This window comes from Trachypithecus francoisi, unplaced genomic scaffold (genome assembly GCF_009764315.1).
Source record: "Trachypithecus francoisi isolate TF-2019V2 unplaced genomic scaffold, Tfra_2.0 Lachesis_group9, whole genome shotgun sequence".
In the NCBI taxonomy this organism is placed as follows: domain Eukaryota; kingdom Metazoa; phylum Chordata; class Mammalia; order Primates; family Cercopithecidae; genus Trachypithecus; species Trachypithecus francoisi.
Genome location: NW_022681474.1, coordinates 2,223,754 through 2,240,789, shown reverse-complemented (window position 1 = coordinate 2,240,789; position 17,036 = coordinate 2,223,754). Strand labels below are relative to the sequence as shown.

The following is a 17,036-nucleotide window of genomic DNA, read 5'->3' as shown; positions in this document are numbered from 1 at the left end:
GAACCCAGGACCATTTTTCTTACCTGAGTCTCGGTGGATTGTTCTGGCTCTCTTCAGTTTTCCCAGTGGTTTATACTTTGGCTCCATACTTTGGGAAGACCGGCATAAAGGCTTTAAGCTGAAATGAATCAGAATATTTGCTTTTTCCTTTTGGGGAAGTTGTTAGAAGGTAGGCATCACTGATAGTGTTACAAATTTTGTTTTTTTTTTTGTTTTTTTATTTCTTGGATCCCTGTGTTTTTAACAAAATCTTGACCATAAGGGAAATCACACAACTACTCTGGAGGATTGAAAAGCAGTTCTAAACTGATTTCGTAGTTAAAAATCACTTCGATATAATAAAGTGGTGAATATAAGCACTTAAATGCAACCTGGTAGATGTTTATCTTATTGTTACATCAATAGACTAAGGCAAAACTTAGATGCAAAAAAAGCAGGTCCCTATCCTGAAAACCATTAATACAGTGACATCCTCTAGCATTCAGGATACAGTATAACTAGCTGCTTCCCATTCCCTGTTCAGTAGGGTTTACTTATATCTCACAGAAATCTCCACAAATTTATCTTGTCATTCTAGGTCCTTAGGCTGAAAGCTAAGACAAAGTGGAGATAAGATACAAAAAGGCAGAAAAATAAGATTTGAAGATGTCCTACCCTTTTCGAAGGCCTCACTGCCAACTGCCTCCTCCTGGCAGATTCCGGGAAGCCTTTACGATGATCTACAACATACCATTTGAACAGGGCCATGAAGTGCCCAACCTGAAACTTATTTACAGCCACCCCCATTTTACATCCTTGCCCCTGTTTCCACAGCTGTTCTCTGGATCCATCCCCTTCAACCTTTCGAGGAGTTCTCATCCATTACTGTGTCTCTTTACAGTCATTTCAGCTATTCTCCTGGGTTAACTTTTCAAAGTAAGGTCATCTTCCCCCACCTATGTACAACAGAATTGTCTGCTAGAAATGAAGGATGGGGGCTAGACACGGTGGCTCACGCCTGGAATCCTGGCACTTTGGGAGGCCGAGGTGGGTGGATCATTTGAGGTCAGGAATTCAAGACCAGTCTGGCCAACATGGTGAGACCCCATCTCTACTACAAATACAAAAATTAGCCAGGTGTGGTGGTGGGCGCCTATAATCCCAACTACTCACAAGGCTGAGGCAGGAGAATCACGTGAACCCGGGAGGCGGAGTTTGCAGTGAGCCGAGGTTGCACCACTATACTCCAACCTGGGTGACAGAGCCAGAATCTGTCTCAAAAAAAAAAAAAAAGCAGGATGAGGAATATGCATTTTAACAAGCACCTCGGCCGGGTGCGGTGGCTCACACATGTAATCCCAGCACTTTGGGAGGCCAAGGCAGGCGGATCACGGGGTCAGGAGATTGAGACCATCCTGGCGAACACGGTGAAACCGTGTCTACTAAAAATACACAAAATTAGTCTGGCGTGGTGGCGGGCGCCTGTAGTCCCAGCTACTCGGGAGGCTGAGGCAGGAGAATGGTGTGAACCTGGGAGGCGGAGCTTGCAGCGAGCTGAGATCGCGCCACTGTACTCCAGCCTGGGTGACAGAGCGAGACTCCATCTCAAAAAAAAACAAAAACAACAACAAAAACAAGCATCTCAAGTGATTCCTGAACACGTCCAAGTATATGTGTATTCAAGTTTAGTTCTACAGACATATTGAAGTCTCAGCTATTTTAAGATCAAGCCTCCTGATTGTTGCCTCCTGTTGCCATCTTGTCTCTAACTTTCTCTTCACTGTCAAACTTTTTATATAGTCTGTCCTCAGTATTTTTCATTTCCTCACTTTTTACCCATTTCTCAACTGAAATCTGGCTTGTAACTCACAAGTCCACTGAATTGCTCTCACTGATCACACACAAATGACCTAATTACCAAGGAAACAGGACACCTGGTAGTCCCCATATTATTTGACTTCTCAAGACACTCCATGGGCACCCTCTGCTTACCCCTTCCCTTTGCTCTCATCCTGCTGTCTGGGCCACTCTCTCCATCTCAGCCCAGCTCCTCCTCCTTCACTTCTCCCTTAAATGTGCTGCCCAGGGTTCTGGCCTCAGCTCTGTGATCCCTCCTCCCACTCCTGGTGACTTCTTCTGTCCTCATGGTTTCAGTTCTCACCTGCACTGCCAACTCCAAATCTGTGTCTCCAACCCAGACCTCTCTCCAGAGATTGTCCGTCCTCCTTTCCATCGACATCTGCAAGCCTGGTCCTGTTATGTCCTCATCGGGGTCTGTGAGGCAGATTCCCTGACAAGGGGCCTCGTTCCTTCTGCACCCATTGAGCTTGTGTGCTGCCTTTGCACCTGGCCTCTCCATGAGACTGGAGCTCTGCTAGGACACTGGGTGTCTTAGGCAACCTGGAACCCAAGCTCCATTCCCTCCATATGGCTGGCACTAAAGAAACCATTTCATGGACCGGGTGCAATGGCTCATGCCTGTAATCCCAACACTTGGGGAGGCTGAGACAGGTGGATCACTTGAGCTCGGGAGTTCAAGACCAGCCTGGTCAACATGGCAAACCCCGTCTCTACTAAAAATACAAAAATTAGCCAGGCGTGGTGGTGGGCACCTGTAGTCCCAGCTACTCAGGAGGCTGAGGCAGGAGAATCGCTTGAACCCAGGAGGTGGAGGTTGCAGTGAGCCGAGGTCACGCCACTGCACTCCAGCCTTGGTGACAGTGTGAGACCCTGTCTCAAAAAAAAATTAAATAAATAAATCATTAATGAATGCATAAATGAAACCCAAAGAAGAGGTAAGAAAATGGTAATACTGTAGTAAAAGACATCCATGAATACTATTGCACCTCTCCTTTGGCTTCAGTTATCCATTCAGTAGACACTTGATGACCTACCTGGCATGGTGCTAGGTGCTTTTCTTTTTTTTTTTTTTTTTTGTTGAGACGGAGTCTCGCTCTGTCGCCCGGGCTGGAGTGCAGTGGCCGGATCTCAGCTCACTGCAAGCTCCGCCTCCCGGGTTTACGCCATTCTCTCGCCTCAGCCTCCCGAGTAGCTGGGACTACAGGCGCCCGCCATCTCGCCCGGCTAATTTTTTTGTATTTTTTTTAGTAGAGACGGGGTTTCACCGTGTTAGCCAGGATGGTCTCGATCTCCTGACCTCGTGATCCGCCCGTCTCGGCCTCCCAAAGTGCTGGGATTACAGGCTTGAGCCACCGCGCCCGGCCGGTGCTAGGTGCTTTTCTTATACTGTCTCACTGTATTATCTCTAGAAGCCGAACAAGTAGGCATCAATATTCCCATTTTGCTGATTCAGAATGACCAGCTCGAAGAAGTGATCTGGCCAAGCTTATACTGCACTGTTAATTAATGGTGGAGCTGGGATGCAACCTAGGAGAAGCTGACAACACTACCTATACCTTCTGCCACATTGTTGAACTAAAGGAAACACTACAGGAAGAAATGGAAATGAGTATCAGTTCAGAAATGTCCCAACAGAAACAGATTCTAGATTTGTAAACATTCAGGCAAACTCTCCTTTGTGTCCTAGCCAAGAGCCACAAAGGGAGACATCAAGTCCCACAACCAATGACTACTCACATTTCGACAACTTTATCCATAGTTGTGCCAACTGGAATGACATTTGGATATGCGTTCACAGGACAGACGTAGCTCAAGAAATCTTTAATCTAGAAAAAGAAAAATCACATGGGTCAATGATCTCTACAATGAAACAGGTTGTTAGGGGAGATAAAGGGAAGCTGGGGAAGGAGAAGCAGAACTCTCTTATGGTTGTGGTTCTCAATGCTGGCTGCATGTGGGGATCACCAGGGACCTCTTGGGGAAAAAAATATCCAATACCCAGACCTCACTCCCAAACATCTGAACACTGAGTACTAGTGGGCCTATAAATCAGTACATTAAATGTTCCCCAGGCCATTTTGATCCACAGTTAAGAGCTGAGAATCACTAATGGGACTCAAAGATTTTTTTTTTTTTTAATATATTGCTTTCCTTGTCCAAGAAGTTCAGTTGCTGATGTTTAACAAATCCCCTTTCAAATGAGAATTTAGCTGGGCATTAAGTATAATATACATATACAAAAAAAACAAGGTCTTAGAATTGCATTTCTTAGCTGGACACAGCGGTACATGTCTGTGGTACCAGCTACTCAAGGCTGAGGCAGGAGGATTGCTTAAGCCCAGGGATGTGAGGCCAGCCTGGGCAACACAGAGAGACCCCATCTCTAAAAAAGAACAACAAAAGAATTGCACTTATTTACTCCTACAAATAATCATTAACAATGCCAAGAAAATTACACCTTTGGGGTTACTTGATTTGTTCAAATGGTTCATTCTCATTGGGCAGAACACCATGCATTGGTCACTGATTCCAGAGAAGGAACCAAACACTGGTTGTATCTTGTACACCATTGTATCTTGGTGTCAGAGTCACCAAGGAAAACACAATGCAGTCAAGCACTGGATGGAGCAATGCTTCACTTCCTGAGAACAGACCAAGCAAGATCAAGTCCAACAATGTGCACTGGTCCCCACTGACCAGCATGTCTCTCCCTGCAGCCAACACAGGGCTACCTGCCTACATGCAACCCTCTCCTGCCACACAGGAAGGAACCCCCATCATGCTGTCTGAAATAAGGACAACTGGGGTGTGCCTAAGGGCCATTGACACACAGGCTTAAGTAGAACAAAGGGACACACATCAAGTACAAAGCAGAGAAAGATGTTTCCACACAAGGCACTGAGCTGCCGCAGGCTGTGTGCTCACGCTGTGGGGAGCGCTCCTCTCTCCCTCTCCCCCCTCTCAATAAGGAAGTGTTCCATTCTTATGTGGCCAGTGAGGGTTGAAAGACTGTGCACATAGACTGCTTGTCCCAATGATTAATTCTAAACAAACAATTACATGCAAAAACTTCATGAATACCTTGATTTTTTGCAAAGTTCAGAATGCTAAATAGAGGAACTCTGTCACTATTCCTCAAAACATCTCTACAACCTAGAGGAACTTCAGCTTTGTCTCTTACTAGACCTTGGTGAGCTTGTGATCTCAGTCAAGTTACCTAATGGCTCTAATTTTAGATTCTTCATTTAAAAGTATAAATGAGATTATGCATGTAAAGTGCTTAGCTTGGTACCTGGTGAAAAAGTCAATCAAATCATCCATTACTAAGTTGATAATGACAACACAAAGACTGTTATGCCCTTCTGCAAATGGACAGACTAGAACCCAATGTAATTATTAGTATACCACCAAATTGAAAGAGGCAGGAACCCAAGAACTGCCAGTAACTCCACATAAAAATAAAAGGGCTACTTTAAGACAGGGGAAAGGCAGGAAGGTCTGTTCTTTAGATATTTTTCACAAACAGTATCTTTTGTACCTTCACAGTAGGCATGCAAATAGAAAGCATTACCTGCCTGCCCAACACCTATTTGATTTGCACGAAGCTCATTGAGGCTGGTAGAAATCAGAGACTTTTGAAGGGAATAAAGGATTAAAAAAAAAAAAAAATTCAAGCCTTTACCAGAAATGGTTCACTACTAATTCTCAGAGATGAAGTGGCCCCAAGGAGATAAGAGACACCCAATAAAGGAGCACCCCCTCTCACTTATACAAGTTGACTCCCTTTTATCAAATGCCTGCCTTAAAATAAGGCATTAATACAGCCAATTCTCTTTATTTGCAGTAGTTATATTCTATAAAGTCACCATAAATGCTGAATTAGCAAATACTGAACCATTGCTGCTAGGGAAAATACAGGGTTCCTGCCATCCTTTGGTGACATCGCTTTCATCAGCCAATTAATATATAAGCTTGTTTTATGTGTGTTTCTGTTGAAAGACACCTCATTTAATCGATACTTTGATTCATTAACACTGAACTCATGGCCAATAGCCCTATAACTCATGCCTATCTAACATACATATTTTCTCTAGAAGCCATGTTACAGTCTTCCCGTGCTTAGGAACACTGGATAGGACTTCAGTACTATGTTTGGTCACCATTTTAAATAAGATCACCAACAAAAAGCACAAAAACATGAAAAGCATGGCACTGAATAGATGGCCAAAAGGACACTTTTGATATGGTTTGGACGTGTACCTACCCAAATCTCATCTCGAACTGTAGTTTCCATCCCCATGTGTTGTGGGACGGACCAGTGGGAGGCAATTGAATCATGGAGGTGGCCACCTCCACACTGTTCTAATGAGAGTTCTCATGAGATCGGATGGTTTTACAAGGGGCTTTCCCCACCTTCACTCTGCACTTCTTGCTGCCACCAAGCGAAGAAGGATGTGTTTGCTATGACTGTAAATTTCCTGAGGCCTCCCCCGGCCCTGCAGAACTGTGAATCAATTAAACCTCTTTCCTTTCTAAATGACCCAGTCTCGGGCATGTCCTTAGAGCAGCAGGAGAACAGACTGATACACTTGTGGACAGAACAAGAGCTGAAAGAAGGCAGAGCGTTGCCTTGTTCTACCTGAGCTGAGAATGGGCACATCAGGTGACTCAAATTTTTCACCACTCTCCACAAGTCCACAAATGATCACAAAAGCACTGTACATATTGATGCTGCAGTTACAGGTCAGTTTCAGTGAGTAGGTCAACACATAAAAATAGAATCCGTGAGGCCAGGCACAGTGGCTTACACACGCAACCCAGCACTTTGCGAGGCCAAGGCAGGCAGGTTACCTGATATCAGGAGTTCAAAACTAGCCTGGTCAACATGGTAAAACCCTGTCTCTGCTAAGAATACAAAAATTTTAGCTGGCCATCGTGGTGGGCACCTGTAGTCCCAGCTACTCAGGAGGCTGAGGCAGGAGAATCACCTGAACCCAGGAGGCAGAGGTTGCAGTGAGCCGAGATCACACAACTGCACCCCAACCTGGGCAACAGAGTTAAACACTGTCTCAACCAAAAAAAGAAAAAAGACAAAAAAAAAAAAAAATCTGTGAATAATGAAGATCAAATGCATTTAGGAAAAAAAAAAACTAAAAGGAAATGAAACTTAGGTAGAAACAGAGATGCTTCTGAGAGTCAGGGGACTACGGTCAACTACCAAGGCTGCAGAACACGGAGCAATAAGGGTTATGAGTACATGGGATCCTCTTACCTCACTGTACGAGGAGTGAAAAGAAAAACAAGCTCTGTATGAACTCTCTCCAGTCCTAAAGGGAAATGAAAACACAAAATACAAAGATCACTGTGCAAAACTAGAACTAAGCGAAGCTGGCCCTTCTCATTTGGGCTGTTCTAGCATGAAACTACCCTAATGGGCTTGCTTCAGCAGCACGTGTCCTGAAATCACCCTAAATCAGGAATTTCTTCTTGGGATAGCAGGGAACTTTTTCCAGAAGTGGAAACCTGTTGTAGACCGCGTGTGGTGGCTCACACCTATAATCCCAGCACTTTGGGAGGCCGAGGCACGCAGATTGCCTGAGCTCAGGAGTTTGAGACCAGCCTAGCCAACATGGTAAAACTCTTGTCTCTACCGAAAATACAAAAAGTTAGCTGGGCATGGTGGTAGCACATGTGTGTAATCCAGCTACTAGTGAGGTTGAGGCAGGAGAATCACTTGAACCGGGAGGCAGCGGCTGCAGTGAGCTGAGATCACACCACTTCACTCCAGCCTGGATGACAGAGTGAGATTCTGTCTTCAAAAAAAAAAAAAAAAAGAGAGAGAGAGAGAAGGGGAGGGAGGGAGGGAGGGAGGAAGGAACCTGTTGCAGATATTCTGAACAGCCAAAGTTAAGGAAATGTTGCTAAAATATTAAGATCATTACAGTCACTCCTCTACTCCACCAAGGGTTCTGTTCTCTATGACATCAGTTTATTCCTCTTAGCCAAGCACTCAGATGGGAGGGAAGGAGGGAGGGAGGGGAGAAGGAAGGGAGGGAGAGGAGAAGGGGAGGAAGGGGAAGGAGGGAGGAGAGAAGGGAGGGAGGAGAGAAGGGAGGGAGGGAGGGAAGGGAGAAGGGGAGGGAGGGGAGAAGAGGGGGGGGGAGGGAGGGGAGAAAGGGAGGGGAGGGAAGAAAGGGAGGGAGGGGAGAAAGGGAGGGAGGGGAGGAGGGGAAGGAGGGGGAAGGACCTGTTGCAGATATTCTAAACAACCAAAGTTAAGGAAATGTTGCTAAAATATTGTGATCATTATGGTCACTACTCCACCAAGGGTTCTGTTCTGTATGACATCAGTTTCTTACTCTTAGCCAAGCACTCAGATGCCTTCAGTCTCCAACCATCTCATCAACCTACCCAGAGGGAACCTCAGGATACACTAGCTGATGGTGTGTAACTGGTTTGGAAGCAGCATCCCCTCTGTTTAAATAAAGTTTAAATTTAAGAAATTAATTATAATATATAGTTATATTCTTGGGCTTAGGCTAGACTGCACTTAAATGAAATTAAATCAGACAATTTACTCAAAGTGTCTCTCAGAAGACCTATGACATTGCTTTCTTACCTCACAATTACATTTGTTTTTCTGCTTCTTTCTCCAAACCACATGGTGGATGGCTTAATACTGATTATGTGGAGTGGAATTCTATTTCTGGAAGTAATTCCACAGGGTAATTTGCTCCACTGAAAATATTCCTCTGCCTAAAAAAGATAAAAAGCATAGAAAAACAGTTCTACATTTTCTACAAATCTGTTGTGGGCAGTCTCAAAAACAAAAGTAGAAAAGTTTCCAGACATTAAAAAATAAAAAAAAAAAAAATGTAGACATGAAGAAACAATCAGATAATTCCAAATGGGGGAATAGTCTGCAAAACAACTGGGCTGGACTCTTCAAAACCACCAATGTGAAGACAAAGACGCAAAAGGCTGGACAAACCAGCTGTATCAAAGGAGACCCTTTAGGCCTGACTGAACACAATGCATGACCCTCAGATAAATCCTGGATCCCGTGTTCTCCTATTTCCACAAGCTATAAAGGACACCATGGGAAGAACTGGGGACATCTGAACATGGACTGTGTAACAGCTAATAGGACCGTATCAACATGAAATGTGCTGAGGAAGGGAATTGTATTGTGGTTATACAGGAGAACGTTCTTCTCAAGAGCCACAGGCTGAAGGATTCAAGGTGACGCACCATGGAGTCTGTAACTTTACTCTCAAGTGGTTTGGAGTGGGGAGCTGGTTATATATACCGAGACGGAGGAAGAGAGGCGCAAAGTGTTGACAACCCAGTAAATCCAAACCAAGGGTGTATGGTGTTCCTTGTATCAGTCTTTTTTTTTTAAGACAGAGTCTCGCTTTGCTCACGTTGGAGAGGGGTGGTGCCATCTAAGCTCACTAAAACCTCTGCCTCCTGGGTTTAAGCAATTCTCATGTCTCATCCTCCCAAGTAGCTGAAATTATAGGCACACAGCACCATACCCAGCTAAATTTTCTATTTTTAGTTACAGAGTTTCACCATGTTGGCTGGGCTGGTCTCGAACTCCTGACCTCAAGAGATCTGCCCGCCTTGGCCTCTTAAACTGCTGGAATTACAGGCGAGAGACACTGGGCCCAGATCCTTGTACCAGGCTTACAACTTTACTGTTTAAAAAGTTTTCAGGGCTGGGTGCAGTGGCTCATGCCTATAATCCTAGCACTCTGGGAGGCCGAGGCAAGTGGATCACTTGAGGTCAGGAGTTTGCGACCAGCCTGATCAACATGGTGAAACCCCATTTCTACTAAAAATACAAAATTAACCAGGCATGGTGGCACATGCCTGTAATCTCAGCTACTTGGGAGGCTGAGGGGGGAGAATCGCTTGAACCCAGGAGGTGGAGGTTGCAGTGAGCCCACATTGCGCCACTGCACTCCGTTGCACTCTGTTGCGCCTGGCAACAGAGTGAACCTCCATCTCAAAAAAAAAAATTTTTTTTTAGGCCGGGCGCGGTGGCTCAAGCCTGTAATCCCAGCACTTTGGGAGGCTGAGGCGGGCGGATCATGAGGTCAGGAGATCAAGACCATCCTGGCTAACCCGGTGAAACCCCGTCTCTACTAAAAAATGCAAAAAAATAGCTGGGCGAGGTGGCGGGCGCCTGTAGTCCCAGCTACTCGGGAGGCTGAGGCAGGAGAATGGCGTGAACCCGGGAGGCGGAGCTTGCAGTGAGCTGAGATCCGGCCACTGCACTCCAGCCCGGGCCACAGAGCGAGACTCCATCTCAAAAAAAAAAAAAAAAAAAAAAATTTTTTTTTAATAACAAAAAGATTTCAGCCTGGACAATATAGTGGGATTCTGTCTCTACAAAAAAATTTAAAAATTAGCCAGGTGGGTGGTACACACCCGCAGTCCTAGCTATGCAGGAGGCTGAGGCAGGAAGACCATTGAGCCTGGGGGGGGGTCGAGGCTACAGTGAGCCATGATTGCACAACTGCACTCCAGCCTGGGTGACAGAGCAACTCTGTCTAAAATAAATTCATTAATTCAAATTAAAAAGTTTTCAAAATAAATTTGGAGGGAAAAAACTAACAAATACAAGTGTTTTCAAACAGTTGAAAAATAATGGGACAACTTTTCCAAAGGCGCTATTTTTAAATCCAGAACCTTCCAAACCATTAACATTCCATCTCACTCAAATTTCTTTGGGGTGCCTTTGGTACTGTTTCTTAGGAAGCTGCACATGAGAGTTAAGACTGGACTCTACGAGCTCTGGACTTACCTGTTAGGATTCTTAAAGGGTATGTGACCTAAAAAAATCTTTTAAGCAGATAGAAATAGCATCTTAAGGAAAGTAACCCTGACAGTAAAGAAATTACTAATTAAGCTACTTTCTGGGATATGAGAAAATTCACAGCAAAAAGAAATTTGCCAATTAAAAGATTTATGGGCCGGGCGCGGTGGCTCAAGCCTGTAATCCCAGCACTTTGGGAGGCCGAGACGGGCGGATCACGAGGTCAGGAGATCGAGACCATCCTGGCTAACACGGTGAAACCCCGTCTCTACTAAAAATACAAAAAAAAAAAAAAAAAAACTAGCCGGGTGAGGTGGCGGGCGCCTGTAGTCCCAGCTACTCCGGAGGCTGAGGCAGGAGAATGGCGTAAAACCCGGCTTGCAGTGAGCTGAGATCCGGCCACTGCACTCCAGCCCGGGGAAAGAGCAAGACTCCGTCTCAAAAAAAAAAAAAAGAAAAAAAAAAAGATTTATGGGGCAAGGGGCCCAATACTATGAGTCCAACAGAAAAAGGGACAAAAAGCTTTATGTTTTATTTATTTACTTGAGACGGGGTTTCACTCTGTCACCTAGGCTGGGGTGCAGTGGCATAATCTTGGCTCACTGCAACCTCCACCTCCCAGACTCAAGCAATTCTCCCACCTCAGCTTCCTAAGTATCTGGGATACCAGCATGCACCACCAACCCAGCTTTTTTTCTTTTTTCTTTTTTTGTATTTTTTGTAGAGACGGGGTTTCACCACGTTGCCCAGGCTGGTCTTGAACTCCTAGACTTAAGTGATCTGCCTGCCTTGGCCTCCCAAAGTGCTGGGATTACAGGTGTGAGCCACTATGCTCTGCCTAAGCTTATGGATTTTTTTTTTTTTTTTTGGGGTTGTTTGTTAGTTTTTTTTGAGGCAGTCTTGCTCTGTCACCCAGGCTGGAGGGCAGTGGTGTCATCTTGGCTCACTGCAACCTCCAACTCCCAGGTTCAAGCGATTCTTATGCCTCAGCCTCCCTAGCAGCTAGGGCTACAGGCACGCGCCACCATGCCTGGCTAATTTTTGTATTTTTAGTAGAGACGGGGTTTTGCCACACTGGCCAGGCTGGTTTCGAACTCCTGACCTCAAGTGATCCACACGTCTTGGCCTCTCAAAGTGCTAGGATTACAGGCATGAGCTGAGCCACTGCACCCGGCTGGTTTGTTTTATATATGCATTTTTATCCATCTAAGAATCCACGGGACGTGTGTGTATATGTGAATATTTATGTGTATTTGTATGAGCATACGCACGCAAAATGAAGAAATAAATCCCTAAATGCAACACAGAATATGCAGCTTATCAATCAGCAAAAATAATTTACACTGCAGCTTTCACAGTGGCCTAAAGGAAAACATTCCATGCTGTGGATCAGAATTCTCTCGTTTGAAATTATGCTTTATCATAAGGGCTAAGCAACTTTAGGCTTTTGGCTGATGGAACCATTAGTACTACCACAATAGTGATCCAAATGAATAAATGCAATGTTTACTTAAAAAATTACACAGGATTTAATGCTAAGGTATTTTAAAATTTAGAGAAAAATAATGATCACTCAAACCACTACATTTAAAGATCACTAATTAGCCTGAATAATTTTAATTGAAACAACATTTTTAAAGCAAATTCAAAAAGGAAAGTCTTGTACTCAGCGTTTGACAAGAGAAGGATGTTTTGTGTTGGCATTAGACAACAAATGAGGCCAGGCGTGGTGGCTCATGCCTGTAATCCCACACTTTGGGAGGCTAAGGTGGGTAGTCACGAGGTTAGGAGTTTGAGACCAGCCTGGCCAACATGGTGAAACTCCGTCTCTACTAAAAATACAAAAATTAGCTGGGTGTGGTGGCGGGAGCCTCTAATCTCAGCTACTCGGGAGGCTGAGGCAAGAGAATTGCTTGAATCTGGGAGGTGGAGGTTGCAGTGAGCCGAAGTGGCGCCATTGCACTCCACCCTGGGTGACATAGTGAGACTGTATCTCAAAAAAAAAAAAAAAAAAGAAAAAACAAAAAAGACAACAAATGACATGTGACTTGCAAAGACACTGGAAATATCTATTTGAAATAGGACCATCAAGACATGAAACTATTTTAAAATGTGAAAAAAGTTATGTCTAGATATTTATCTCAAACAAGTAGAAGAAAAAATTTATAAACACACTCATGTCATCAGTCTCAAAAATAAGCAGCACAGGATGGACACAGTGGCTCATGCCTGTAATCCCAACACTCTGGAAGGCCAAGGAGAATAGATCACTCAAGATCAGGAGTTCAAGACCAGCCTGGCCAACATCGCAAAACCTCGTCTCTACTAAAAATACAAAAATTAGCCAAGCTTAGTGGTGCATGCCTGTAATCCCAGCTACATAGGAGGCTGAGGCAGGAGAATCACTTGAACCTAGGAGGCGGAGGCTGCAGTGAGCCAAGAGTGAGCCACTGCACTCCGACCTGGGCAACAGAGTGAGAATGTCTCAAAATATATAAATACATACATAAATAGCACAAATGTTTAAGTTATAAGCTATAACATATTACTGATTTCATTACAAATAAATTTGAATTATCAAATGTGTATGAATAGATTCCATTAGAAAACTATAAAGATCCCAGCACTTTGGGAGGCTGAGGTGGGCAGATCATGAAGTCAGGAGATCGAGACCATCCTGGCTAACACGGTGAAACCCTGTCTCTACTAAAAATAACAAAAAATTAGCTGGGCGTGGTGGCAGGCGCCTGTAGTCCCAGCTACTCAGGAGGCTAAGGCAGGAGGATGGTGTGAACCCGGGAGGTGGAGCTTGCAGTGAGCCGAGATCACGCCACTGCACTCCAGCCTGGGCGACAGAGCGAGACTCTGTCTCAAAAAAAAAAAAAAGAAAACTATCAAGATCTGTGTCTATTTACCAATGATGAAAAGTATGGTCATGGAAAATGGTAATGTACAGTTACATGATCTTGAGCTAACAACTTAGGATTGCAGCCTCAGGTTTTACATTTGTAAAGCGAAGAGCCTATAAATGGACGTCCTGACCTTTCTTCTTTTTCATAGATTACGCAAACAATACGAGAGGAATCACTTACACGCGTACCTTGGGATGCCGGCATGCATGGATCTGAGTGGTGCGGTCCGTTGTGAGGTGATGAAGGATGTCAGGCATGTTCCTAAACATGTCTAGCTTATTCACATGAACCTAAGGCAAATAATATGTACATGCAAATTATTTGAAATGTATTTCCTATAAATTGTTCAAGGTTAATTATTCAGGGCAAAACACCCAATTAGTGAATTAACCCTCTCTTCTTTCTTGAAAAGCCATTTTTGGCTATTTCAGTACACTCTGGTATTCTGCCAGGATGTCAACAGGTACAAGGCCAACTGGCCAGGATCACTGCCATCACTGATGGCAATGAAAAATTATGGAGACTCGGCTCAGGGATGTCATTTAATAATGTTAATACTGTCCTTCAGTCCTTCAAGAGAAATTCAATTAATATTCCTTGTACACCTACTGTGTGTCGAGCTTTATTCTAAATGCTGGGAATAAAGCAGTAATCCACACAGACAAAAACAATCAAGAATTATCTACCCTTGGCCAGGTGCCATGGCTCATGCCTGTATTCCCAGCACTTTGGGAAAGGCAGAGGTCGGTGGATCACTTGAGGTCAGTTGTTCAAGACCAGCCTGGCCAACATGGTGAAGCCCTATCTCTATTAAAAATACAAAAATTAGGGCCGGGCGCGGTGGCTCAAGCCTGTAATCCCAGCACTTTGGGAGGCCGAGACGGGCGGATCGCGAGGTCAGGAGATCGAGACCATCCTGGCTAACACGGTGAAACCCCGTCTCTACTAAAAAATACAAAAAACTAGCCGGGCGAGTTGGCGGGCGCCTGTAGTTCCAGCTACTCGGGAGGCTGAGGCAGGAGAATGGCGTAAACCCGGGAGGCGGAGCTTGCAGTGAGCTGAGATCCGGCCACTGCACTCCAGCCTGGGCGACAGAGCGAGACTCCGTCTCAAAAAAAAAAAAAAAAAAAAACAAAAATTAGCCAGGTGTGGTGGCACAGGCCTGTAATCCGAGCTACTCGGGAGGCTGAGGCAAGAGAATCACTTGAACCCAGGAGGTGGAGGTTGCAGTGAACTGAGACCATGCCACTGCATTCCAACCTGGGCAACAGAGCAAGACAGTCTCAAAAAAAAAAAAAAAAATCAAGGATCATCTATCCTTAAAGGCATATACATGACATGCAACAGATGAGCATGTACTGCAAACAATCCACTCCCGTATCTCCTCATTCAAATTTATTTCTTTTTTTTGAGACGGAGTCTTGCTCTGTCGCCCAGGCTGGAGTGCAGTGGCGTGATCTCGGCTTCCATCTGTCACTGTTTTGCAGTTATTTGGGGGCAAGGAGGAGGAAGAAAGGTGAGCTGGGAGGATGGAAGGGAGCAACAGAAAAGAATGAACAGGCTGGGAGCAATGGCTCACACCTGTAATCCCAGCACTTTGGGAGGCGGAAGCAGGCGGATCACTTGAGGTCAGGAGTTCAAGACCAGCCTGGCCAACATGGCAAAACCCCATCTCTATTAAAAATACAAAAATTAGCCAGGCTTGGTGGTTCATGCCTGTAATCCCAGCTACTCAGGAGGCTGAGCCAGTAGAATCGCTTGAACCCAGGAGGTGCAGGTTGCAGTGAGCCGAGATTATGTCACTGCACTCTAGCCTGGGTGACATAGCAAGACTCCCTCTCAAAATAAAAAAAAAGAATGAACGGTCACCATACCTGGACTCCTAATTCTTCACTAAGGTTGGTGAACAAATATTCATAGCCATAAGCCGCTTTGCAGTTCAGCCACACAACATGGTACGGGCTCCGAGTGATCCAGCTTCGAACCAGCTCTAAGATTCCACTTAAACACTCCTCCTAGACAGGATTTTAAAGAGACATTTAATGGGGAGAGCCTCACAGAGCCTTTTCCTTCCCCACATTCCCAGGTACTCACACCTACAGGGACAGTTAGGATCTGACCTGTCACCCTACAAACTTCCTACTAAAAACACTAGTACACCCAGATGAGAACCCTGCTCCTCCAGGCACACTTACCCGACTTGGAATTTGGTAAAATCTCGGATCGCAGAAAGTAGTATCTAAATACACACTTTGGATGTCTTTGACTCTGAAAAGAAGAAAAAAAATTGATGTTAGCCATCCAATGTGATATAAATTATGTGTAACTTTTTTTGTGTTTTGAGATGGAGTCTCGCTCTTTTGCCCAGGCTGTAGTGCAGTGGCACCATGTCTGCTCACTGCCACCTCCTCCACCTCCCGGGTTCAAGCAATTCTCCCGCCTCAGCCTCCCAAGTATCTGGGATCATGGGTGTGCGCCACCACACCTGGCTACTATTTATATTTTTTAGTAGAGATGGGGTTTCACCATGTTGACCAGACTGGTCTCGAACTTCTGGCCTCAAGTGATCCACCCACCTCGACCTCCCAAAGTGCTGGGATTACAAGCGTGAGCCACCACACCCAGCCAGAACAAAACTTTATTCAGTCACACACACAAGAACTATACAAGAGGCCAGGCACAGTGGCTCATGCCTGTAATCCCAGCACTTTGGGAGGCCAAGACGGGCAGATCACCTGAGGTCAGGAGTTCAAGACCAGCCTGGCCAACATGGCAAAACCCCATCTCTATTAAAAATACAAAATTAGCCGTGCGTGGTGGCGCACACCTGTTAGCTACTTGGGAGGCTGAGACAGGAGAATCACTCGAACTCTGGAGGCAGAGGTTGCAGTGAGCCAGGACTGCACTACTACCCTCCAGCCTGGGCGACAAAGCACGACTCCGTCTCACCAAAAACAAAACGAAAAAAAGGCCTATACGAGGCCAAGTACCTGCCCCCCGAGTGCAGAAGCTCCATTCTAGCAACTTCTCCTTGTGCCAATCTGAAGTCTCCCGTGTACAAGACAGTCCCATTATTGCCCTGAAATAAAAACCTGAAAACGAAATATATCCCAGTGACTTTTGAGTCTCATGTAAAATCCCAATAAAGCAAATACATGTGAGATGCATAGTAAATGCTTCCTGCAAACATATCCATTATAATACAATGGTAATGGACTCTCATGGTAATGAGAACCACACCAGGCACTTAGCTGTTACCTCTTCCCTCGGGTAGAAAATAACAGAATGGAGATGCTGCCCAGTTTGTAATAGACGTTCCCTGTGACATGTTAGCACTTTCAATTATATGTTGAGATCCTTCTTGCTCATGGAGAAATACACGTGATTATAAAATACAAGGTCACTGGGGAAACAGCTGCTGAAGACTTCCATTTATTTATTTTTATTTTTATTTTTATTTT

At 44.9% G+C, this 17,036-nt stretch overlaps 1 protein-coding gene across 2 annotated transcripts in view; it reads right to left on the bottom strand.

The window, feature by feature from the left end:
• Positions 1-17,036, bottom strand: part of DCLRE1C (DNA cross-link repair 1C) — a 48,221-nt gene that overhangs the window by 12,779 nt on the left and 18,406 nt on the right. For both annotated transcript variants that reach the window (XM_033209573.1, XM_033209574.1), the window contains 8 exons: positions 16,566-16,667; positions 15,771-15,843; positions 15,450-15,590; positions 13,764-13,865; positions 8,459-8,595; positions 7,112-7,166; positions 3,577-3,665; positions 24-118 (listed from right to left, as the gene is read on the bottom strand). In XM_033209573.1, coding sequence (XP_033065464.1) covers positions 24-118; positions 3,577-3,665; positions 7,112-7,166; positions 8,459-8,595; positions 13,764-13,865; positions 15,450-15,590; positions 15,771-15,843; positions 16,566-16,667 — 794 coding nt within the window. The remainder of the gene's footprint in view (positions 1-23; positions 119-3,576; positions 3,666-7,111; positions 7,167-8,458; positions 8,596-13,763; positions 13,866-15,449; positions 15,591-15,770; positions 15,844-16,565; positions 16,668-17,036) is intronic.